Source organism: Homalodisca vitripennis, chromosome 7 (assembly GCF_021130785.1).
Source record: "Homalodisca vitripennis isolate AUS2020 chromosome 7, UT_GWSS_2.1, whole genome shotgun sequence".
Classification (NCBI taxonomy): domain Eukaryota; kingdom Metazoa; phylum Arthropoda; class Insecta; order Hemiptera; family Cicadellidae; genus Homalodisca; species Homalodisca vitripennis.
In genome coordinates this window covers 128,839,218-128,866,352 of record NC_060213.1, presented here as the reverse complement: position 1 = coordinate 128,866,352, position 27,135 = coordinate 128,839,218, and the positions used below count along the sequence as shown (strand labels likewise).

The 27,135-nt window shown below is 36.0% G+C and overlaps 1 protein-coding gene across 1 annotated transcript; it reads right to left on the bottom strand.

Annotated features, from left to right (window-relative positions):
• Positions 1-1,599: 1,599 nt before the first annotated feature.
• LOC124366310 (juvenile hormone esterase-like) lies at positions 1,600-26,617 on the bottom strand. The gene is made up of 6 exons (XM_046822756.1): positions 26,392-26,617; positions 12,838-13,072; positions 11,925-12,074; positions 10,585-10,735; positions 10,091-10,276; positions 1,600-2,143 (listed from the first exon to the last, which is right to left on the bottom strand). The coding sequence occupies exons 2-6, from the start codon at positions 13,057-13,059 to the stop codon at positions 1,983-1,985; spliced, it is 870 nt and encodes a 289-aa protein (XP_046678712.1). The 5' UTR covers positions 13,060-13,072; positions 26,392-26,617; the 3' UTR covers positions 1,600-1,982.
• Between the last annotated feature and the right edge of the window lie 518 nt (positions 26,618-27,135).

The window sequence follows — 27,135 nt, the reverse complement described above, 5'->3', positions numbered from 1 at the left end:
ACACGTGGGAAGATCGTGCAGATCCACTGTCAGCAATGCCAGCTCTGAACAAACCTTTAATCCACATACAAGTTGGACAGGATCAGTTGGACACTTTGTAATGTTGACGAGTTTCTCCAGCAGAGCTCTCTGTGTGCCAAGGTGTCGGAACACGTAGGAAGATCGTGCAGATCCACTGTCAGCAATGCCAGCTCTGAACAAACCTTTAATCCACATACAAGTTGGACAGGATCAGTTGGACACTTTGTAATGTTGACGGGTTTCTCCAGCAGAGCTCTCTGTGTGCCAAGGTGTCGGAACACGTGGGAAGATCGTGCAGATCCACTGTCAGCAATGCCAGCTATAAACAAACCTTTAATCCACATACAAGTTGGACAGGATCAGTTGGACACTTTGTAATGTTGACGAGTTTCTCCAGCAGAGCTCTCTGTGTGCCAAGGTGTCGGAACACGTGGGAAGATCGTGCAGATCCACTGTCAGCAATGCCAGCTCTGAACAAACCTTTAATCCACATACAAGTTGGACAGGATCAGTTGGACACTTTGTAATGTTGACGAGTTTCTCCAGCAGGGCTCTCTGTGTGCCAGGACGTCGGAACACGTGAGGAAGATCGTGCAGATCCACTGTCAGCAATGCCAGCTCTGAACAAACCTTTAAACCACATACAGGTTGGACAGGATCAGTTGGACACTTTGTAATATTGACGGATTTCTCCAGCAGAGCTCTCTGTGTGCCAAGGTGTCGGAACACGTAGGAAGATCGTGCAGATCCACTGTCAGCAATGCCAGCTCTGAACAAACCTTTAATCTACATACAAGTTGGACAGGATCAGTTGGACACTTTGTAATGTTGACGAGTTTCTCCAGCAGAGCTCTCTGTGTGCCAAGGTGTCGGAACACGTAGGAAGATCGTGCAGATCCACTGTCAGCAATGCCAGCTCTGAACAAACCTTTAATCCACATACAAGTTGGACAGGATCAGTTGGACACTTTGTAATGTTGACGGGTTTCTCCAGCAGAGCTCTCTGTGTGCCAAGGTGTCGGAACACGTGGGAAGATCGTGCAGATCCACTGTCAGCAATGCCAGCTCTGAACAAACCTTTAATCCACATACAAGTTGGACAGGATCAGTTGGACACTTTGTAATGTTGACGAGTTTCTCCAGCAGAGCTCTCTGTGTGCCAAGGTGTCGGAACACGTGGGAAGATCGTGCAGATCCACTGTCAGCAATGCCAGCTATAAACAAACCTTTAATCCACATACAAGTTGGACAGGATCAGTTGGACACTTTGTAATGTTGACGAGTTTCTCCAGCAGAGCTCTCTGTGTGCCAAGGTGTCGGAACACGTGGGAAGATCGTGCAGATCCACTGTCAGCAATGCCAGCTATGAACAAACCTTTAATCCACCTACAAGTTGGACAGGATCAGTTGGACACTTCGTAATGTTGTCGAGTTTCTCCAGCAGAGCTCTCTGTGTGCCAAGGACGTCGGAACACGTGAGGAAGATCGTGCAGATCCACTGTCAGCAATGCCAGCTCTGAACAAACCTTTAAACCACATACAAGTTGGACAGGATCAGTTGGACACTTTGTAATGTTGACGGGTTTCTCCAGCAGAGCTCTCTGTGTGCCAAGGTGTCGGAACACGTGGGAAGATCGTGCAGATCCACTGTCAGCAATGCCAGCTCTGAACAAACCTTTAATCCACATACAAGTTGGACAGGATCAGTTGGACACTTTGTAATGTTGACGAGTTTCTCCAGCAGAGCTCTCTGTGTGCCAAGGTGTCGGAACACGTGGGAAGATCGTGCAGATCCACTGTCAGCAATGCCAGCTATAAACAAACCTTTAATCCACATACAAGTTGGACAGGATCAGTTGGACACTTTGTAATGTTGACGAGTTTCTCCAGCAGAGCTCTCTGTGTGCCAAGGTGTCGGAACACGTGGGAAGATCGTGCAGATCCACTGTCAGCAATGCCAGCTATGAACAAACCTTTAATCCACATACAAGTTGGACAGGATCAGTTGGACACTTCGTAATGTTGTCGAGTTTCTCCAGCAGAGCTCTCTGTGTGCCAGGACGTCGGAACACGTGAGGAGATCGTGCAGATCCACTGTCAGCAATGCCAGCTCTGAACAAACCCTTAAACTAGTCACAAGTCGGTTTATACTGCTTAAAATTAGGATAGGAACGATGGAGTTGTTGTTTATATAAGGAGAGAGCTAAATACGATATCGCAGGAGATAAAACTTATCAATGCAGCAGGACTCGACATCGATAATAGACACTACGTAATAACTGCAGTACACCACTCTCCTACTATGAACGTTGACTTACTTCTACAAGGCCTGGATCTTATCTAACTGGACTTAGTGATAACATTAAAAATGTGTTTATTGGTGAGGCCTTACAAACTACTAGACATAGAAATGATAAGGACTCTTATTTAAACAATTTATTTGGTGCTGGCTTGACTGGGTGTATTAACATTGCCGACTAAAGTAACTGGACATTCTCTGAGCTGTATCGACCATATATTCAGACTGTTCAAAGTAGATTTGCTTCAGCGTTTGTTTTCTTTCAATTAAATTTGTATTAATTAATTTAGAATTTGTGAAGATGATCAGCGATGAGTGAGCGCTCAAAGAGTAAATATAGTATTGGTGCGTGCTCCTGCTACTGTGCATTTAAAGTGTGTGTTTGAACATAACCTATAAACTAGATTCAACCCGTTACTGTTACGACTTTAGTGTATTTCCATACAGTTAAGTGCTTATTTAGAGAGCTAATTAATCATGTCTAGCTGTGGGATTTGCGTAAAAGCTATTGGCTCAAAAGTAAAATTGCAGTGCAACGATTGTAATCGTGATTTTCATGCTTCGTGTCTGAAGTACAGCAAGGCTGATGTGGAGTGTGTGACCGCAGACGAGCTGGTGTGGCGGTGCACGGACTGTACGGCTACACGACGCAGAAGTATGCGATTCGAATCTGAAGTTGCTGATGGTAAGCTTCTCTGGAGGATATAATGAGGGTTGTATCAGAAATAAGGGAAGCACAAAAAAGTTCTGAAAAAGGTTACAATGACGCGTTTGACTCCCTGGAATCACAGTTGGTGGAAAATACAAAAGCTCTTAAAGCCCAGAATGACAATAATGAGAGATTAAATAAACTAATAGAAACTCTGGTGACAGAAAAATAATCGGCTAAAAAAGAAGGTGAACGAGTTGGAAATGCGAGTGGAGGACATGGAGCAATACTCCAGATGTAACTGTCTGGAGATCCAAGGCATCCCTGTAACTCCTGCGGAAGATGTCCTAGGGATTGTCAAGGAAGTCGGCAAGGCTCTGGACGTGCAGATCTCGGACGCTATGGTGGACGCTTGCCACAGGCTTGGGAGGCAAACCGGAGACAACCCACCGGGAATCATTGTAAAATTTGTGCGGAGGTTTGACAAGGAGGAACTCCTGAAGAAGAGGCGCGTGAAGAGGACGTTGTCAACCAGACACATCGGAAGGAGCGACGATCGGCCGATTTACGTGAACGAGTCCCTGTCCCCTGCCCGACGGAGGTTGTACGCCATGGCGAGAAGGGTCCAGAAGGAGAAGGACTTCAAGTTCCTGTGGGTAAGGAACGGGAAAATCTTTCTCAGAAAGGAAGAGAACTCGCCTATCAAAGTCATCACCAGCCAAGACGACCTTCAATGAACTGTAAACAATGTATGTGCAAGTTCACTTTTGTTACTTTTGTTTTTGTTTTTTTGTTTTTCTTACGATTTAAAATGGTTATGATGACGTATAATTTAAATTCTTCATATTAGGTAATATTAACAATTGGCTACTAAATTATATTTCAACAATACAAGTATTAATCTTTTAGGCAGTATACATATATATTTTTTTTCTTTTCAAAATTTGAATATTGACTAACGAGGATAAAATATTCAATTTAGTAATACTACATCAAAATATACGTAGTATGAGATCAAACTTTGATTTTTTTATTGCAGAATTAAACAGTAGGGATTTATTTCCTGAAATAATTATACTGTCAGAAATATGGATAAATGACAAAAACGAGCTTAATTATTACTATATACCAAACTACATAACCTTTGCAAAATTCAATGACAATCAAAGGGCAGGCGGGGTTGCAATATTCGTAAAGTCGAATATAGAAATAATTTCCTGTGAACCAATTAACCTTCAATCAGCCGATATATTAGCATTGGATTTTAAGTTTAAATCTTTGACGTTTTGTTTGTATGCCATTTACAGGTTACATAGTTTTAGTAAACAATTTTTCTTGAACGAATTAAATACTCATTTTTACAGTAGTAATAATTTTAATGCAAAAAAGAATTTCCTTTTTATCGGAGACGTCAACTTGAATTTTCTTGAAATTAATACTGCTGTAGATCAATATAATTCAATTCTTTCCTCAAACGGATTCGAGTGTTTGTTAAACGAGCCAACTAGAGCAACACCTGACTCTTCTTCTTGTATAGATCATGTTTATGCAAGGCTAGCAAACAAAGACAGAACGCTACCTCACGTTGAGGTTATAGACGCCAACATAACGGATCACAGGTTAATTATTGTGAACATGCGTGTGCGTGTGGGAGCAGAGGACAGTCATGGAACAGCTGATTCTGCCGACCCCTCCCCACCGGCATACCGCTTTTAGACTATGCTGCTAGCGCGGCTCGATTCACTCGACTGGGCGGAGGTTTATATGACCAAAACCCATCGACCGCTTTTGAGACGTTTTATAATATTATTCAAAGATCAATTTCAGAAAGTAAAATCCAAACGTCCGAAAATCGTAAAATTTATTCTAAAATTAAACCATGGATGAACGACTACATTTGCAGAAAAATCATACATAAAAACAAACTGTATCAATTGGTAAAGAATCATCCAAATAATGAAAAGCTGAAATTACATTTCAAAAAATAAAGAAATAAATTACAAATGGAAATAAGAATTATAAAAAACTATTATTATGAAAATATTTTTAGGAAATGCAGTGGTAATTCCAAAGCTACATGGAAAGCTTTAAATGAGGTGACAGGACAGAAGGCAAAAGAACTCCCATACAAACTCTAAATATAAATGGTAATTTAGTAAATGATTCTAAAGTTATTTGTAATGAGTTTAATACATTCTTTCTATCTATAGTAAATCAATTAAATATACAGAGAGTCAAACCTGCAAATTTCGACTCTTTATGCTATAGAAATTGTTTTGAAACAAAATACTCTTTCAACTCTATGTTTATGGGCATGGTCTTTGTTGAAGATTTAAGTGCAGTAATAAAAGATTTAAAAAACAGTACTTCACCAGGAATAGATGACATCAATTCTTTTTTAATTAAGTTAATATACCCAAAATTAGTAAACGTTTTTATTGTATTTAGTAAATTTAAGTTTTGAAAAAGGTATTTTTCCAGAAATTTTAAAAACAGCTGTAGTGATTCCTTTACATAAGAGTGGCCTAATTACCGACTGTAATAACTACAGACCAATCTCTTTACTTTCTACCTTTGCTAAAGTGTTTGAAAAGTTAATGAATGATATTAAGCGTTTGATACTGTAGATCACACAATTCTCTTACAAAAGTTATACGGATGTGGTATTCGGGGGAATATTTATTCTTGGTTTGTTAGCTATTTAACAAAGAGAAAACAATGTGTCAAAATTAATAATTCTTTTAGTGACTTCGGGTTTATACAATCTGGCGTACCTCAAGGGTCAGTTTTAGCCCAGTACTTTTTATAATCTACATAAATGATCTTTGTGATTCAAATTTAAATGGAAATATTACATCTTTTGCAGACGATACAGCTTTATCGTATGTAAAAAATAATTGGGATGATATAGAGCAAGAGATGAATTCAGACCTTAAAGCACTGCAGTGGTGGTTTTCAAAAAATAACATGTTATTAAGCCCAGAGAAAACTAAGTACATCAATTTTAGTTTAAAAACAGATCAGCAAATTTTTAGTAATTCAATTTTGTATCGATGTGTCAATTGTTTGTGTAGTAACATTCAGTGCCAACAGAACTGTGCTGTAGTATCCCAGTGCGAAAATTTAAAATATTTAGGAGTCATGCTAGATAGAGAAATCAACTGGAAGACACATATTGAAATTTTAAAACGCAAACTAAACAATATTTTAAGATTTTTTTATTTTTTACAATACATTTGCACTGAAGAAGTGTTAAGAATGCTGTACTTCTCTTTGGTCAATAGTAGGCTTGACTATGGAATATTTTGTTGGGGTGGAGCCTATGAAACAAATCTAAAGCCACTTCTAACTCAACAAAAGAAATTCATAAGGTTGATTAAACGAAAACGAAGAATGGAGAAATCTTTTCCTCTTTTTGTTGATTTAAATATTCTTCCCCTTAAATATATGTTTGTTTATAAAGTTTTAAAAATATTTTATGTCATAAGTGGCAATTTACCAGAATTAAAAAATAGTTACAAAAACAAATTAAGAAAGCAAGAACCAATACCAGTTCCAAAGCCTAACTTAGCATTTTTTTCAAATATTATTGTTTTTTGGGACCTAAAATGTTTAGTATAATTTCTTCAATTATTAGTTGTGAGAATATAAAGTTATTTTCAAAAACATTAAAGAAGTGGTTATTGGGTTTTGATAAATTAGATTTTCTTCTCTGCATAGATTCCTAGTTAATTAAAGAAAGTAACAGTAAATTTTAGTTTGAATTTATTTAAGTGGATTTTCATTTGCTTTGTAACTGCAGCAGCACACTTTTAATCAATTTTTTTAGGAGCTTATAAAAAAATCAAAGCTTTATTGAAATTTTCTTTGAGCTAAAAAATACTTTTGTAATAAAAGGAACCTCTCCACAGGCACTTGCCTCTAGAGGCCCTAGTTATTTTTGAAAATATTTCTTTTAATTTACGAGTGTTTTTGTTTTAATTTTATTTACAAGAATGTTACATTTTTATTTAAGTTTGCTCATTAGGTTTGTACATTGTGTATACATTTGGTTGTTTAGGTTACTTTATTGATGTATTACATTGTGTATACCAATGTATATAATGTGTTATTGTAATATTTTCAAAAATAAAAAATTCTATTCTATTCTATTCTATATTTATTAAACACTGACTATACTGCGATCAGCTCTGGGGTATCCTACGCTGTCACAGCGAGGATACAGAGTAAAACCGTAACACCACATACACGACTGACTTCACTAAAACATATGTTGATATGGACAAACTACAAGGTTTAACAGTGTTGTGGCCCAGGAAAACTTTAATATGGATTGTAAAAAATTCCTCAAAATTTATCTCAACCTTAGAAATCAGTCAGAAGTCTCAAAAAAAGTCAATAATCGTAATAAGAAACTAAAACCTTGGATAACAATAACTCACATACGTAATATTAGAAAAAGATATATAAGTTGAGTAAACATATTAAAAAACAACCTTAGAGTGAAAATTTGAGAATTTAGTAACCACCCCGGTTTAGAAACAAACTTAGGGACGAAATAAAAATTTAAAAAATTACTTATTGCAGACAGAAAATATTGGATTCATCTGGAGATCCAAGACGTTTCTGGAAAATAGTGACTGCATCATGAATGATAAATTGCATCATTTATGGGGGCTCTATTGTCGGCACTAGGGGGAGGAGCGATGGCACACTCGTTTAATACACTTTTCAAATGTAGGGAATAATTTGGCTATTAAGTTGCCTCCACCCTTGAACCCGTCATTGAACGGTGACTCCGCGTATAGAGTTGGGTACGAGTTTCATCTAGAGCCCGTTTCCTCCAACAAGATGCTGAGGTGTGTCAGACAAAGCCATGGCAGCTAGAACCCGGTTTGGATGGTTTCCCAGCCGCTATTCTCAAAAATTGTATTGAGAATTTGTTGTTACCTTTGACCCACACCATTAATCAGAGTTTAACTTCTGGAATCTTTCCATATCAGTTCAAGGTTGCAAAGGTCATTCCAATATTCAAAACAAACAGTAAAACCGACTTAAACAATTATAGGCCGATCTCATTACTTAGTGTACTACCAAAAGTATTAGAAAAACGTGTTAAATATCAATTTCAATCGTATTTGGAACTTAATCATATATTATTAGGAAACCAATTTGGATTTAGAAATGGAAGAATACGACAGACGCTCTTTTCTTGCTAAACAAAGTGATTGTGGAGCTAATCAATAAATGCTAATAAAAAAGTTTTAATTATTGTTAATGGCGAAAGTATTTTATTCAATTGATAGGTAAATCTCATTTTCAAAATTAGAATGTGTTAGTGTGAAGTATGTGGCCTTGAACGGGTTTAAGAGTTATTTGAGTGATAGGAACAAGTAGTATCAATTAATAATCAAACTAGTGATGTGCTCAATGTAGTGTGTGGTGTTGTCCAAGGCAGTATACACTGGGACCTATACTATTCTTAACACATATCAATAATATTGTCAGGCTGAATTTAACAGGAAGGCTTTTCTATTTGCAGATGATACAGCAATAATATTAAAAGGTAGCAACTGGAATAAAGTATATCAAATTCCATCAAGAGAATTACCATTAATTCATAAATGGTTTATAGATAATGTGCTAACCATGAACGTAGGTAAAACTAACGTTTGCCAATTGCCCTGCTGCGTGCCGTGGATGAGCCGCCAGCAGATCTCACATTGGTGTGCTCCACTCTTGTGGCAACGCAGTCAATGAGCGTTGTACCCGTAACGTCATTGAAAGGGTAGACCAGAATAAATATTTGGGAGCAATTTTGGATTCTAAATTGAAATTTAATTGGCACATCGAAAAAATTAAGAACAACCCAAGGGAATTAATATATATGTTTTTATCGGCTGAGTCAGATACTAAATTACGCTGAAATCAAACATGTATATTTTGCTTATGCGCAATCTATCCTGTTGTACGGAATAGTTAGCCTACTTGGGGAGGCGCTCGTAAAAAACTAATCTACTCTCCTTACATTCTAGAAGCTCTTTTCTTATTGGAATTATTTATAAATTAAAAAAACAAACACTCCAATAGTATACTTTTTATTTCTGTGAGGCCTTTTGTGCAAGGAACACATCATGATTCAGTTATTTAGGTCTGATGATGTGTTCCTTGAGCACGAAAGGCCTTACAAAAATAAAAAGTATATTATCTGAGTGTTTGTTTTTAAATGTATATATATATATATATATATATATATATATATATATATATATATATATACCCTCTTTAAATTTTACAAAAATCAGTAATAAACTCCGGGTTTAATAAATCGAAACACTACCTGTCAGTTCAACCTTTTCAACGGGACAAAAATACTTTCAGTTAGGCATCTATATATAAAATCGGTTTTTACCTATTCAGGTTCAGCTCACCTTTACGCATCGTGACTCAGTGATAACTGAGGTTACACACCAACATTTCACCAGACATGCACAATACGTTGGCATGCAGGTCCCCAGAGTGGTAACAGCTGCTAATTGCACAAACTTTCTCTATGTCGCGAATTTTCTCCATAGAGCAATACCTACTCATATAAGGTGTCTGCAGGTTTCATTTAGTGTATACAAAATTTGATCACCGCCTGGCTGGTGGAAATAGGAGCTGATTACGCAGAGCTGCTAATCCGCCTTAGGTATGTTTTAGTATGTCACATAGCTGAGTAATACTATCCACACTAGCACTGTGCTAGAGCTGGTCTTCCCTCGTCCATGTGAGTATTAAAATATCTGGAATTTTTTCACCTCATTAATCATCATAGCAAATTGTGATTGAATATATTTTGAATCAAAAGTGTTAGTGTATTTAAATTTCATTTAAATCCGTAATTTATTATCAAGTGGTAATGTACGCTGGCAGCGCCTGTACTCTCCCCGAATATTGTGATCTTCTCTGGGTCTCCACCGAACTGAGCAATATTACCCTTGATCATCGTACGAAGCTTCATGAGCTGTGAAGATCAAGTGGTAATGTACGCTGGCAGCGCCTGTACTCTCCCCGAATATTGTGATCTTCTCTGGGTCTCCACCGAACTGAGCAATATTACCCTTGATCATCGTACGAACCTTCATGAGCTGTGAAGATCAAGTGGTAATGTACGCTGGCAGCGCCTGTACTCTCCCCGAATATTGTGATCTTCTCTGGGTCTCCACCGAACTGAGGAATATTTTCCTTGATCCATCGGAGGGCTGCTCTCTGATCCTTCAACCCCAGGTTTCCTGGCAGGACAGGATGTTCCAGAGACAGGAAACCTTGAAACACATACGAAATTTCTAAGAGTGTACGCAATTGTAATAAATATTTATCCTTCCTCTTCTAAAACATAAATAATAAAAAAATAGCGATTTCGTTATATAAAACAGAGATAATGTTTATAACTTATTTATTCCAAATGGTAAGAACTCAAATTGTGTGAAAAACCTAAGGATGTATTTTCGTGCTCAATGGTCTTCGTCTCATTCGGAAAATGTTTCAACTAATTAATTAAATGAAATTTATGTGTTTTGCGAACAGCTTGATTAATAAATTACGTTTGCTTTAAGGGCAATAAAATACTTACCGAGAATACCCAATCTCCAGCTGAAAACGACCAAGATGACGTCCTCATCCAAGAGATAGTCAGGACCGTAAGAAGAACTAGATGAAGTTCCAACTTCAAAGCTACCCCCATAAATGTACACCAATACAGGCAGTCTATGACTCGCCATCACCTGTATACACGAGAATGTGAGACGTATTTTTTGAACTTAAACTGATATGGGAACATTACGTAGGGTATAATTATTCACGACACGAACATTCAAGAAAAGACGCAATGTTAATGCTCAATTACAACAAACTAGGAGTTACTGCGGCTTCGCACGCAATTTCGTAGGTTTTGCACCTGTGTGAACACTTCTAGTTCGAGTGAATTATATTTCCGATTCCAATACTGAATTTGCCTTCTTCCCACGACCAATTAAATATATTTAAAAGTGTATATTTATAGTCATTGTAATTTACTACGATCTTAGTTTTTTGTCCTATAGCTGATTTTGCCTCTTTGTCAGTCAAGAAAATACATACGCAGCTCTGAGACGCCTACTTTTGTCCAAAGACAACTACGATAGGTTTAATAACAGTCTTTAAATTAACATTAAAATTGAATCAACCCTTCTAAACATAGTCTTTAAATGTATGGTAAAAGGTAGACTGCATTGTCTCATATATCTGCTAGCAGTTTCCCGATGATGTGCACGCAATTTAGCAGGCGTTCCACGTATATGATTACTGCTGGCTCGAGTGAATTCTATTTCCGACGCCAATGTTGAGTTGACCTTGTTGCCACGGCTTGTATACTTCATTATTTTTGAAGATAGTTAATTTTGTATAAAAACACATACAGATAGACAGATGGGAAACTAAGCAGTGGAGACCCATGTTCATATGGTAAAATTTATTTGTCTTGACCTGAGTGATAACGTGATATACCTTTGTCCAGAGAGTTACGGGACTCCCTGTATAATATAGGCGTACGTGAATCTTTTATGGAGGCTAGAGATGGTTAAGAAACCACTACACTATACTAGGTAAGACGTTGAGAGAGCAGGACAGTCAGCTTTGATTATATTACTCTGTCCCCTATATTCAGCAAACAACTTCGCCTCCAATAATGGGCTTTCATGGTACAACAATGATATTTCTATGAGAAAACTACTTCACTAAAAAGAAGGAATGCAGCTGAAATAAGCAGTGAAAATAATGGTTCCAGCACTGTATTCTTCTGTACGATTTCCTACTGTACAAATAGGTTGGTATACAACAAGATGGTAGAAGCCAAAAGTGTTTCAATATCTGAATGTAAACTTGATATGACGATCGTTCCAAAAATGTTGATAGCGAATTCAACACAGTACTTACGTCTGGAGTATAGACGCTAATATAGAGACAGTCTTCACTGGTCACTCTTGCTCGAAGAGGAATGTTGGAGGTGCCAGCTTTCTGAGGGCATCCAGGTTTATCTTCTGTAGCCGAGAGCACTCCTTCCCACGGACTGGGCGGCTGGGGGCTCTGGAAGTTTAGATGGGTATTATCTACAGTGGCTGACATTGGCAGTCATGTAAACGGTAGCGAGGAGTGTGATATCAGCTGATCCTGTTGCAATCAGCTGACATCAAAATCAAGGTCATTAGCACAGAATTTTTTAGTACCCTATTTTTAACCTTTTGCACACTGTTGTTCTTGTAGTTTAATAAAGCTTTAACCCAAATTGTTATAATGTTTCTGCTACATAAACCGTTGTTTTTCACTACAATTTATTAAACAAATAATTTTGTATCTTTTAGAACGTTACGACATGGGTAAGTACTTGATCCCAAGAGACAGATTCCTTACTGTGAAATAGTATAGATTGGTTTAAAATAGTAAATACAATAAAAGATTACTGTAAGTTTGTACAGAAAGAAAGCACACACACACACACACACACACACACACACACACACACACACACACACACACACACACACACACACACACACACACACGCGCGCGCGCGCGCGCGCGCGCGCGCGTCAAAGAAAGAGTTAAACGGATTACCTGAACCTTTGCATCCCCTGAAGCTTAGGTGGTAATCTTATTCTACCTACTGTAATTGATATGTTCATTGTGCCATTGAGATGTTTTATTTAAATTGATTATTCTATTCTTTGTACAAAAATAATTTATATTGCTATGCTCGTTTTTATTTTCTTAAATCGGCACACTGTTATACAGAGTTATTAGTGAGTTTCAGATTATCTTTATATTCTTTATTATTACTTTTATTTATTACCTTAAATCGAAGAGCGCCGACAGGTGGTGAGGCATAGGGAATGCCCAAGAAGCCAGCAACTGTACGATTTCCTCTAGTAACAAACCATCGACCCTTCAAGCGACCTTGAGCCACAGATGTGAAAGGTGGTCTGGTGTTCCCTGAGGCTATTGGTAAGTAGAGGAACAACGTCACCAAACCCAGGAACAATGGATTGAACCACCACATAACTCCTCTTTCCATCGAGAACTGTACACTGCAATAGACATGCAAAAGATAGCAGAGTCATTATTTAGTCAAACTGCTTCACGCTATCGTTATCACCCACTTGAATAACAAATACTGCGGTTACATGGTATAGTATAGCAATTGATAAATCATTAGGGATGGAAAATACCAGAATTATTAGAAATTGTGCTCATTTTTCATATTAAGGATAGAGTTCTGCAACATAATTAACCTATTTAAGTTTTCCTTTTAGTAAAATTCTATACAATGTTCTTGAAACTAATATTCAGATACTGTGTGTAAAATCATCAAGTCACTAAACTTTTCTTCTCTGTCCATTAAACATATTTAGACATGTACTTATTACCATAAATCGCTCTGCTTTAGTGTGGAATTTTATTTAATAAGCCACAAAAGGTCTGAATAGCCTATTAGATATCTATATTTTTTTAATTGTTTTTGAAAGCTTATGTAAATTGCCATCGTTACATGTGTATATTTATATTTAATTGTTATTGCTTTATATTCAATTTACATTTTATTGCTTGTTTGTTTATATAGTTTAACGCACGTTACTCTCTTTATATTTTATTGCTTGTTTTGTTTGGATAGTTTAATACATGTAATTTTTTAAATGTTATGAATTAATTAATATACATTTAAAAGTGATTCGCCACTGACTTAAAATGTAACATTGTCAATGACTGTAAGATAGTTTCAATGTGGTATCAATGGAATGTGTGTAATGTGGTATCAATGGAATGTGTGTAACTAAGAACTTTCGCAAGACTGCCAGAGATTAAGGAATTATATACGTTTTTTTTTTTTAATTTATTAATTTTCTCCGCACGCACTCTTGTGGTGAGTGCATGGAGACTGTAAATTATCCTGTTTTATTATTGAATAAAGATTTTGTGACTTGTGACATGTTCTAACGAAACACAACCTTTCACGAACTGGTATCAGCGCCTTCTTCAGGTGTTACATGCCCAAACAAGCACGCAAAAGAGGCAATTTAACACATAAATACTTCAAAGTCAAAGTTGACAACAGAACAATTGAGCATCAAAATATAAAAATACTATTGTAACATAAACTCAGCATCATAAAGGCACAATCACGAACAACACAACATAGATGAGCCACTCAAACGCATGATAATTTCAGCTTAAGCATGAAAATTCCTGTATGGTTTTTCCCGCGCCATCATACCTCATCGACTCGTCATCCCCTTGAAAGCCGACGAGACAGGGTGACATGGGTTCGTGGAAGGGAGAGGGTGGATAAATATCTTCGGTCTACTCTTTATCCCTGTCTCTATGTGCTTTTAAATTTTTTGGATGAGGTTCCTTTAAATCTTATAGTTTAATTAGATTCAGTGGCGTAGATAGTACTTGGCTTGGGGGGAGAAAAATCTGAGCACACCACAATGGGGGTAAGAAATAAATATAAATTGTAAAAATTAGATATAAATTATAATAAAAGAATCAATTTTTTATTTTTAGGGTTCTTTTACGGGACATCCTTCTCAGGGTTACGCCACTGGATCAGATTTCTAGTTTTATTATTCTTGTTTTATTACTGGTATCCAAACTTTTCTGCATTCGCAATTAATATAGTGGTAGGTTAACCGTTTTTATAAAGCCTCGATTATTTTACGATTGAAATAAAAAAATCCTCTTCATGATGTATTATGTTATTTACACCTCTTGAGGTGGTGGAATGAATTTTTTATTAAGGAAATGGTTTCTAATTTTAAATTCATTGCTCTTTAAGATAACTAACTACCTAGAAGACAGAAAATGTAGACAAATGTTTATTGCTCTACAGGTAATTACACGCATATAAGTTAGAAATCCAGGTGATTTTTCAATCAGGATCAAATAAAAACAGTTGGAGGTAAAGATTTGAAATTGTTACAGTCTGCACATGGGTTATAACTTCAGAGAATTGCATGTTCCTATTCATTTATGAATTAAGGAATTAAATTTTTTCGTGGAATACAATTCAAGGAAACTTTATGTTTTAATATTTTTCTCTAGTGAAACTGGTTTTGGAATAAAAACATGTAACTCCCTCCAGCCCTACTATACGAGCTTTTATACTCTTCAACAGTTTTTCTCTGGGATTATAACATACTCTTAAATTCTGCTGTACACCTCAGTCATGCCACGTTGAAGGAGATACTAGCTCTTGTTTATGCTTGTAATATTCTTAACAATATGGGAGCTCCATTCACTCTAACATCAATCCTCCGTAGTAGACTAGACATACTCGTATCAATCGACGTTTTACCTCAATGCCTCAACATTTCCTGTCAGTGATGTGCCGCTCTTGGACATCCACAGAGTTGCTCAGATGTAAGTGATGCATAGGATTTTGTTGTATTCAGTATATGTTCAACTGGGAGGAATAAATCAGCCATAAGTGTGCCCTCTTACTCTTCTAATTATTGTTTGCCTTATAATTGATGCGAGTAGCTGCTACTATCGATATATACATCGTATAGTACATTAACTTCCTTCATTATAGAGGTACTTAGAAAATGATAAATAAATAATTTATTTTAAGTTAAATTTTCTGCGCCAGAAATAATCTAATACCAAATTGACATCCTAATTAGGTTTGAATAAAGTACGGTAAACCCATTACAGTCTTGACTTTGCATGATTCTACATATAAAATGTGACAGTAGGTGTTAAAGAGTTATCAAGACCGAATCTAACCTAATTAAACTTATACTGTATGCGATTGCAAACTCAAACAGAAGATTAGATAATGAAACAAGTGAAATTCAGTTTGTCCCTAAACAAACCATGATACAGAATCTTTCAGCTGCAATCAAGGAGGTGAACCTGGAGCCTGTACTCTACTACACTACTCTTGCACAGACCGCACTTACAGGACAGAATCTGCTGCTGCAACCAAGGAGGTGAACCTGGTCCCATTGATGGTACTCTACTAAACTTCTCTTGCACTAACTACACTGATATGACAGAATCTGCTGCTGCAGAAGGATTGCCACCCGGGAAGCACCGTACCCACGTGACATCTCACTGCCCTGAGGAGTTGGAAGTCCAAAGATCGTCATGGATGTCCAAACTTGGCGGGATCTCGCAGTAGTTTGTGTCTCCATTCTGTTTGTTCTCTTCGCCGGCACTTGGAGTGATAACCATGGGAAGCGCAAAGAGCCGCTGATCTATTTTCCTCTTTGTAGACAAATCCTCCCTGACCTTCTTTCCATCCTTAATGTCTACTATTAGGAGAGGTCCGCCTGTGACCGTCGCTATCTCGCATTCTACCCCTCTGGCTCTGACGGTTTGGCAGGCCTGCTTCTCTATCGGAGTTGTCTCTATCGGTCCGACTCGGAACCTATACTTCCTTACACCTCCTCAGCCTCCCCATAGGTGGCTTCACTTCGGCTTCACTTGGCTCCACCAGGTCGGGTTCTACGGAGTGTTTGCTTTGTGAGTGTTGATGAACATCTTAGCTCTCGTTTATCTCCGTGTATTTGTCAAGAAAAGTGCACCTGACAGTCAAATGAAATCAAATGAAATCAAATATCCTTTATTTCCATCAGACATGTAACATGCATTCGATTGCGTCATAAATATTAAAAAAAATTCATGTACAGTTTTTATATCTATAAAATTATTATTAATCAATTATTAATATTTATATATTATAACTAATCAATTATTAAAACTAATTAAATTTACATCATACAGACTATTTATTTCCAATAAATTCACTGAGGGTGTAGAAACATTTTTCTATTAAAAAAGCCTTCAGTGTTCTCTTAAAGACCATTATATCATTTACATTCTTTAGGTCCACAGGGAGAGAATTATAAAAAATTACGGCATTATAAAAACAGTGATGTTTGAAAAAAGAGGTTGCATGGGGGGGAATATTTAATTTGTTGCTATTCCTGACATAGTGTCCGGACTGCGGAATTAGTGACTCGAAAATGCCCTGGTTTTGCTTAAAAAAGACCAATGTGTGGTAAATATATATACAGGGTGGAGCGCGGTAATTTGCTTTTTTGCACTGCAGGCTGTGGCGGCACAGTTGGTCGAAGAGAGGAGAGAGTGGACGTGGCTTATAGTGGCTGACGGGAGATTTGTATTCCTCCGCGTTCCAGTTGCCATCATGCAGTGGACACGAGAGGAGAGGCCGTTTTGTGTTGAAGCTTATTTTTCAAATGCCCACTCGATCATTGCAGTGCAGCGTGCTTTTCGTTTACGATTCGCTGTTCCCCACGCGGACGTGTTCCTGGTCGGCAATCAATTGTAAATTGGGTAACTGTATTCAGAACAGGGGAATGTGTCATGTGTACGAAGGGGACCTCAAAGAAGGATTACAACACCGGAAAACATCGATAGAGTTAGAGAAGGAGTACTACAATCTCCAAAACGCTCTGCTCGGAAGCAATCACTTGCTCTTGGCATTTCAAGACGTTCTCTCCACCGAATTCTTCATGATGAACTGAGATTTCACCCGTATAAAATGTGCATGGTCCATCAATTGTCAGCACGGGACTATTTGACACGGCGTACTTCTTGTGAAGACATGCTTGCAACTATACCGCGTGAAGCAATTGTGTTCTTTTCTGATGAGGCACTTTTTCACCTCAGTGGGTGTGTCAACAAGCAAAACATGCGCTACTGGAGTGAAACAAACCCCAGAGAAGTCCACCAGAGACCTCTGCATTCGGACCACGTCACTGTGTGGTGCGCCATACCACGAGTAGGCATTATTGGCCCTTACTTTTTTCAGGATAACCGTCGTGCCATAACTGTGAACTCCGAACGGTACATGACTATGATACAGGATTTTTTTCGGCCAGCTCTGGAGGCAATGCAATTAGAGGATACATGGTTCCAACAGGATAGTGCCACTGCACACACAGCGAGGGTTACCATGAATTGTTTGAGGCAAATGTTTCCTGGACGGCTTATCTCTTTGAGGGGTGATGTGAACTGGTCGGCACGCTCACCAGACTTAGCCCCATGCGATTTTTTCCTTTGGGGTTACCTGAAGTCGAAGGTGTATATCAACCGTCCCAACACCTTGGAAGACCTAAGGAACAATATTGAGGCTGAAATTGCCAGAATACCAGTCGACATGCTTGTTAGAGTTAATGAAAACTTCAGAAAACGTATGCAGCAGTGTGTGGATGCCGAAGGTCGACATTTGCCAGATACATTATTTAAAACCATGTAATTTAAAAATTCCCTTACTGTTCAATATAATTAAAATAAAAAATAATTTTTTCTAAGGTTCATAATTTTTTTATTTCATTTCCAAATCAGCAAATTACCGCGCTCCACCTGTACTTGGAAAAGTAAGCAGATTGAACTTCTTAAAGTGTGATTTGCAGGATTCTGATTGACGGATGCCAGCAATAGCTCTCACCGCTTTCTTCTGCAAAAGAAAGACATGGTTTGTTCTGCAATTTTCAAAACCCCAAATTTCAACAGCGTATGAAAGTAGCGAACCTCAAAGCCTGGGAAGCTCTTATAGACTCGGAACAGATGGTTGTGTGTCCACGCCGTCCTCAAGCCCAGAGGTGACCGGCGAGCAATTGTGGTGCTCATGTTTGTCGCAACTCCGTTAAATATCTCTCCAAGGTAAGATTCGTTAGTTTTAATGAATTCAAATCTTCAAGCAGTGCTTATGACTTTTCTCCAAACAAATGCCACATCCTTAAGACAAGTTAGCGTAATTCAGTTAGGGTATTGACATCAGTAAAATATGGATTGAAATGTTGTATTTTGCATTCAATTTAAATATCTAAAAATATATAAATTAATTAAAATTAGGTCATTGCCAGAAGACATAAATTCATTACACCTCTAAGCAAAAGAGAAATTAAGCATCAGAGAGGAGTGTTTTGTTCGTTAAACTTCAGCCAACTACAAGAAAGTTCCGCCCCATATATAGGTATATTGGCAGTTTCGTCTCTGTTGACTGAAAATGGATCTCCTGAGCGTAGCTGAAATATCTCAAGAAGTTAATTGTGCAAGCATATGTTTCGACTCAGTAAGATCCAGAAGACATTGACACACGATGAGGCAACGAGAATGTCTCTTAATCTAGATTAAATTATATTTTGTAATATAACAAAATCAATTGATGTCCAAACAATGCAAAGAGTTCAGTTTGAGCTTCTTCATAGCCCAATTTGTTTATCTCTTCGGTCGAACATGAGTCCAGAATGATTCCAGGAGTCAAGTTTGTGACAGCGTCATATTTAAGGCGATGCACTAAGAGAAAGGTGAACGAGCTAACTCATGGCTTTGATATTATGACACCGATGAGTAGCCCACGAGTTAAGATTATTTATCTGTCCTAAATACATTTAGGAATGATAAATTTTAATAAAATCCTATCCTAGGATAGCTAATCAATCCTGATATCAGGACAAACCCCCGATCTGTTCTTTAGTGGAAGCGCCCACAGTATATTTCATTATTGGGTTAAAACCTTTATTTCAGTTTGTTATAAACACGTATATGAATATCATAGAAAGCTTTAGAAATAAAATCAGACATCATTTACCTGGCACAAGTCATTGCGTGTTAGACCACAATATACTGTGCATGCTTTAAGCTTAAGTTGGAGGAATTTTCATATCGAATCTACAGTTGTAATCTAATCTAATAATAATATTATATAATGAGAAAGTGCCTTTGTTTGTTTGTTTTGCTTTCACGCTTAAACTATTCAACCGATTGTACTGAAATTTTACATGGACAGTCTTACGGCCCTGATATGACTATAGGTCTATTCTCATTTCAGAAATCTCTCTGGGCTACACCCCACTAGTCTTTAAATTAGGAAAAAGTCCCATCTTGATCTCTAAAGTTTTGAAATATTATATGGAAAAACAACTGTTCTGTGTAAACTTTGTTGTATGACAGCACAACCATATGTTTAGTTAATTTAACCACTATTTTCAGTATAAATTCTCTAGGGAGTAACCATTAGCTTTCTCACCATTTTTAGATTTCAGCGGTTAGTTAAGTACTCATCTACATTAGAAAATGTCCTAAAACCTAAGATTGTCAGAATTTGACTCTGGAAACAACCTTTGAAGTAGTCGGCAAGAATTATGCTAGATGAAATTTCACTGTTTTTGAACTAGCGTAAGCCTACCAATTCCAGCTCTAAATGTTCTAAATATATTTAAAAGATTTCAATTTATAAACAAACAAACAAATAAATAGTGTCATTGTTACTGTACTTATAACTGTACATTTTTAGAAAATATTAAGTATAAGATATAAAAAACAAAGTTTCTATCTAACTTTTACGATACATTTAAAGATTTATAAAACCCATATTAGTCGACTTTTGACCAAAGTAGGCTTCTCTGATCTGTGATATACCATTTCTTGATCGGGAAGCAAGACAAAATAATCAACTATGGTACAAAAATACTAAGAACGAAGTAAATTAACAATAAGTATAAATATATACTTTTTGCCTGTTTTGTTGATCGAGGCAACAAGGAAACTCAACATTGGTGTCAGAAATATAATTTACTCCAACCAGCAGTGGTCATACAGTGCAACACCTACTAAATTATGTGCAAAGAAACCGGTATCTGCTAGCATTGCAGATACAAAAGACAAAGTAGACTAACTTTTTCTATACATTTAAAGACTGTTATGAAACCTATCTCAGTTATCTTTTGACGCCTATTCTATTGAGGTTGGAAATATAATTCACTCGAACCAGAAGTGCCCATACAGGTGCAAAGCTTACGAAATTGTGTGCGAAGCGATGGGTAACTGCTAGTAAGATTTTAAATATATTATGTTTAATCCAGTATATAACTTATTACTTAAATCAATCTTACATATCAAAAGAAAAAGGAAAGGCATTAATCTTAAGATGCTAACCATTTTTCTTTTGTTGGAATAGTGGCTTACAGTGATTCATAATTGACAATTATGCTGGAAAATTGATAACCTTCTTTTTAAAGTCAGTTGACAAGTCCACAAGTCAATCTTACTTATCTCATATGTGATAATGGATATTACTTATCTCAGATGTGAAAGTAACTGTAACCTTGACAGTGTATCTTTATTGCCTAATAGTATCTAGCTTGTATGTGACAGTAAGAATATTACAAAACATCAGTGTTTTTTTATGTTAAAAATTTATTAGTAATCAAGTGTAGGTTTGATTTTTTTTTACATTACAAAGAGCAAAAATTGAAAAAAAGTTTTAAAGACATAAAACCAAAGTCAATCAGAACCTGGCAGAACAAGGAAGTAGCTAGGGAGGGGATCCAAGGGGTCCGGACCCTCCCAAACTTTCAATTATTTCAATTACATTTTTAGAAAACGATTATTATTACTTAAATAATTCAGTATTACTGACATGTACTGCTGAAAGATCGTTCTCAATGAAGAAACGGGGTGAGAACTTTTTGAGGAACAAAATGGGGCCTTACTCTCTGTCCACTATGGGAAAATATCAGTTGTCTGGACCCCTTCCCCCCATATTTTGTCCTGGCTACGTTCTTGTGGCAGAAGACAATTGCATTTCCAACTTTTGAAAAGTAAGGAAACATAAGGTTTTAAAAGTTCTAATCCTCATGTTTTAATATGGCAGGGATAAACATACTCTTATTTTGTAATCTATCTGATTCTTCTCATCAAGAACTAAAGATAGATTCCGTTATGGTCTACTAGTCTGGGGAGGAACCTCAACACTCAATATCAACCGGATTCTCCTTCTACAGAAGAAGGCTGTCAGAGCATTGGCGAACCTTGAACCACGTCAAACCTGTCGTCAGGCATTCCAAGACCTAGAGATCATGACAGTTGTATCTCTTTACATACAAGAAAGTATCCTCTATGTGGACAAACTTACACCACCAAAAAACAGAGACTTCCACTCCTATCACACTCGTCATGGCTCAAGATATAACTTGCCAGTCCATCGCACCACCCTATCAGAGAAAAAACCATCTACCTGCATTCATGAAGAACTTCACTGGAGATCGGCTAAGACGAGAATTGAAAACATGGCTAGTGAGAAGACCATTCTACAGCAAAAGCGAATTCTTCAAAAACAACGGAGAACCCCTACAATCTGATTAAAGCTGAAATGATTTCTGTTTATTGACAATATTGTAATTCTTGATGAATGTACAATAAAAATATTTTGACTTTTGACTTTTTTGAAAGTAAGATTTGGGTGGTTGATATGAACTTGCCAGTTAGAAAAATGAAACATATGTTTGTTTATGAATTTACGATTCTAGAGTCACCCATTCTACTTAACCTCAGCACATTTAAAATGTATTATATCTATATCACGCACGTTATGTATATTCAAAGCAACGTAATCAAACAAACGTAAAGTGCATATAAATGACGAGGATAGTTGTCGTGAGACAGTACTAGATGAACATGAACAAGCCTGTTACAAAGGTTGATAGGAAAGCTCCAATTTGGTTAGACAATGATGTACTTTAAAATTTGTAAAAATGCTTTTTCACACAAGGAACATCAATATTGGCAATTACAGCTCCAAGAGGATAATTTTTAGTGAGTTAGAGATGATATTTTCAGTCATTGTCAAAGGCCTATGAGCTTTCCATACACGATTAGAGAATTGAATACAATAATAATACTCCTCTGCTATAATGAGACCATGCCAAACATGGGCCAGATTTAACCAATTGACAGAAAAAACAGTAAATTGGCAATGTTGGTATCTGTCTGATCCCACATGTCCTATGCATGATCAAGTCATTCCTGAGGATCATCTTCTGTCACGTTTCTGCTGCCTTCTAAGCTTATGCTTCAACCATAATTTTGTGTCTAAGACCACCAAATAGTCAGCCTGTATATCACCCTCAGGTATTTTCTAACTTTCAAAATCACCATCATGATCATTTCAAGAGTGCACGCTCTCACAAACAAACAAACAAAGGTAAACTTTATATTCCGTTTTTGTAAAGTTTTTAATGCTCGCTATAATTTAACTGCTCATTTTGTATTTTAACCCTGGAACTGGAAAGAGCTATTAAGTGGATTTTAATAATTTTAAACAACGAATCTTTTAAAGCCACACATTTTCTAGAAACATTACTGTTTTTACAGAAAACAATTTAATACATAAGATATCATATTTTACATAAAAACTTATAAATGTAAAATGTAGGAATATATATGTTTTTATAACTGTTAGCACATTACAGACAGTTTTAATTTTATTTGACATAGTCTGAAATATAAAAATGTTTTATAGTATGCCTTGAAAAGTAACAAAAAATGTTCGGATAAAAATATTAGTAAATAATTTAGTATAAAATTATTAAAAATATCAAAATCCCAAAAATGTAATTTTTTACCTTTTGTAACTATACATTTTCTTTTCAAACAAATATGATTTTATACAATATACATAAATAAAGGTAAATAAGTATAAAGTTTATAGGATTTTACACAACAAAATATATTTCATACTGAACAAACGCCAACTCTTTGTTTAAAATGTATCATTGGCAATCTGGTTGATTTGAAAGGATAACAGGATTCTAGACATTTGTTATTGTAATGTGTTCTAAGGATAGAACACTGCATTTCAAGGACTGGAATCTATACTCTTCTTCAGGTGTGGAAAGATTTAATACTTCTAGTTAAGCAAGCACAAATTAATAATATAGAACAATGAAGTAACCAAAGTCAAATTTGGTCAAAAAGTGTTAAGTTGCATCTGTAATTTTTTATCTAATATATTTCAAGTGCCATAGTTGAGTTTGACTTATGCCCCGATCAAAAAAATATAAACTGAACAAAAACCAACTTTGATTAAAAAGCGTCTGCTTTTAGCTTTTTAAATTTATTTTCTGTCTAAGATTTTTCAAGTGCCATAGTGATAGTTTGCTTTTTTGTCTTGATAAAAAAAAATATAACTTACATTTGAATGAAAAGTTACTGTGGTCCAAAAGAGTCAGAAACAATCAGTTAAATTGACTTGCTCTTACAGTTCCACAGTTTAGTTTATGTTGTTGCACTGACCAAGAAAATGAACACGTGTGGGCTTTGGGAATCCAACTTAGATTTTAAAGCGTTCATTTGCGATCTGCAATGTTTCTAGTGCTATAAGTAGTATTAATTTTTACCTCCACCAAGAAAATATGTGTATACATAAACTTAAAAAGATGATTTTACCCCAAATGCATCTACTTCTGTCACTTGTATTCTGCTTCTGATAGAAAGGGAAGAGAGTGCCATCCTTCTGCTTTTCTTTTAACTACAGTAAAACTGTTAAGGAAGACAACCAGTTTCGATAATCTTATGTGCAAAACATTCACATCAAGGCATAAAGTATCTGGACAATGACTGAGTAGTGAGTAGACAACTAACGGCGTGGCTGGAAGACAGACCCTTCTACTCAGTGAAAGAATTCCTGGAGAGAGCCCTTGACTAAATGAAGACCACATAATGAATTTACAAACACTGACTATTACACTCATTTATAACATTAACACTTCTTCTTGACCTTTGTTCTGTTCTCTAAGAATATGTACAATAAAGAAAAAAGAAAAGAAGAAGAAAAGGCGGGTTTCAGAACACTGTTTAAATATTATTTTCAATACATTTGATGGTTTATTCGTCACTGGTGCAATCTAAAATAAAAATTAGATAGTACCTAAGTTTGTCTTTGCAATTGTATAACACTACTGATCAAGCACTGTATAATTATTTAATATTTTATGAAATTTAAATTGAAAAAAATGTTTTTGCCACTTTGGTGAATTTCAGCTGAAAGACAGTGTCAAAGTCAGTTAACTTGGATTATATTTCGTAAATATTATAGTCTAATTATTATTTACAGAATTATTAATACTCTGAGAAACTTTTCCAATGTTTCCCACCTTTTTAACCTTCTCTGGACTTTTACAAATATTTAAAAACCACAACCAAATCAGTCCAGCCGTTCTTGAGTTTTAGGGAAACTAACAAACGTCATATCATTTTGATATATAGAGAATATATAAAATACTTTATCTTTATCTTTCAATCGGCACTTGTTTTTGTTTGAACAAATCAAAAATAAAGTTACTGTCCGAGTTAATACTACAACATGTCAATGCAGAAAGAATCGATTAAAGCCAGATCCAGGATTAAGCAGGGCATCCATTCGATCTACATTTTACTCCTGCCACCACACCCCATGTCATGAGCATCTTCGGATTTGATCTGCTCTCATCTATACATCTTGATAGTCAACAAAAATCACGCAAAAGGAATGATTGAATTGCAGTCTCTGGGTACCATAATCTAAATGTTTGTATTATGAAAAACACATCTTTTTCATAATTTTTCACCATAAATCTTTAAAACATTCCACTGCTATACCTTCTTGCACATCTGCAGAATAAGAGCTTTTCAATAATAACTACTTTATTAAATTAAGTGATGGAACCCTTGAATTAGAGGGTCTCGTGAACAAATATAATAAATGAACTTCACATAACGAAGTATGCACACCAGAAGAATCTCAAAACTGGAAAGGACCTTCATCACTACAACACACGTTATGCAACAAGCTACACTCTACCCATACACCGCACAGCACTTTTCGAGGAGAAACCAACCTACATTGGGCGAAAACTATGGAACCATCTACCACAACCATTAAGAGAGCTTCAGGGTAACGCTTTTAAAAAAGCACTCCATGACTTGCTTGTTGGACAGCCTTTCTACACCATTGACGAATTCTTGAACCAAGACTGGAGGCCTCAACTGGAACTCAACAATCGCTCTCAAATGTGATGCATCATCGGACTCAAAAATTATTTTTCTAAAACAAGTTTATCTAATTTCTGACTCTATTACTGTTCTTGATGAATATGCTAATAAAGAAGTTTGTCTATTGTCTAAGTTATGGAGGAAAGGGTTAGTTTAAAATAAATTTTGAGTTTAGCTCCATTTCACCTTTGCTCATTGTAGCATCAAAAAACCGACACTTTCACAGACTTAACCCCTAGAATCCGAACTCCACATCTGTCTAAGGAGAAAATGTCAACGACAAAGGTGTTCAAAACAAACTTTACATCGTTTCGGGATCAGAGACATCCAGACCACACAAGGGCTCTATCTGGTTTCCCAGCAGCAACCTAGTGTGGTCCAGGTAAATAAAAAAAAACCACAAATATACTTGTTTCAAAAAATACTATAACTAAGTTTATGTGGTTATTTGTATCATTATTATGCATATGTAAGCATACACTAATTGGCTTTTGAAAATTCACAATAAAATGTTAGGAATAATAATAAATAAAAAAATGTCTATTTTATTATTATTACATACCTCCAAGTAGATATTTGTTTCCAATTTCAATGCTAGTAGTAATGATCTTTATTTTGATTTTATCAAAATTAACCTTTAAAATTCAAAAATACAATAAATATAAATATTGTGCCAGTACTCAAAAATCATTAAAACATCATCTGGAAAACATTTTGGTGTTCTACACAAATAGTCAAAACACAGTGAGTGAACAAAATATTCTTGTAAGCAACTAACACAACAGAGAGTAAACAGGTTTTAGATAAATCTGAGTGTGATCCAGCTTGTTTATCATGGCCTTGACTTGCTGATCTTCAATTTGGCAGCTGTAGACTTTTGTTTTATTTTATTTTAGTTGGACAATCTTATAAAACATTATATAGTTGAATATAATCCTAATATTTTCACACTAAAGATTATCATTGATTCTTTTTCTAGCTTTGATCTTTTAAATTTTCTTGATTGTGGAAATGAGCCAATGAGCAAACACGTAATATTTAAAAGAGGAATCATAAAACTAACCAGTAATAACAAAGCTAAAATATTTTTAAAATAAAATTTAACTTACAGTTATACAAATAAATCAAGAAATCTTTATTGTCTTTAAGCATTTTTTATAATGCAATTGCCAATGTCACTTCTTATAAGTAAAATGGCCTACTCCTATCTCAGCTTTAATATCCCATAAAACAAGTGTAATAATTTTGACATTAACATAATTAGGTAGGTAAAAGTAAATGTTACATATACCTGGTAACGATAATA

Coding starts and splice junctions, on each gene's coding strand:
- LOC124366310 (XM_046822756.1), bottom strand. CDS start 13,059: ATGGAAAGAGGAGTTATGTGGTGGTTCAATCCATTGTTCCTGGGTTTG. Junction 12,075..12,837: donor TCGGCGCTCTTCGATTTAAG/GTAATAAATAAA, acceptor CTAAACTTCCAG/AGCCCCCAGCCGCCCAGTCC. Junction 10,277..10,584: donor CTGGAGATTGGGTATTCTCG/GTAAGTATTTTA, acceptor ATGTGTTTCAAG/GTTTCCTGTCTCTGGAACAT.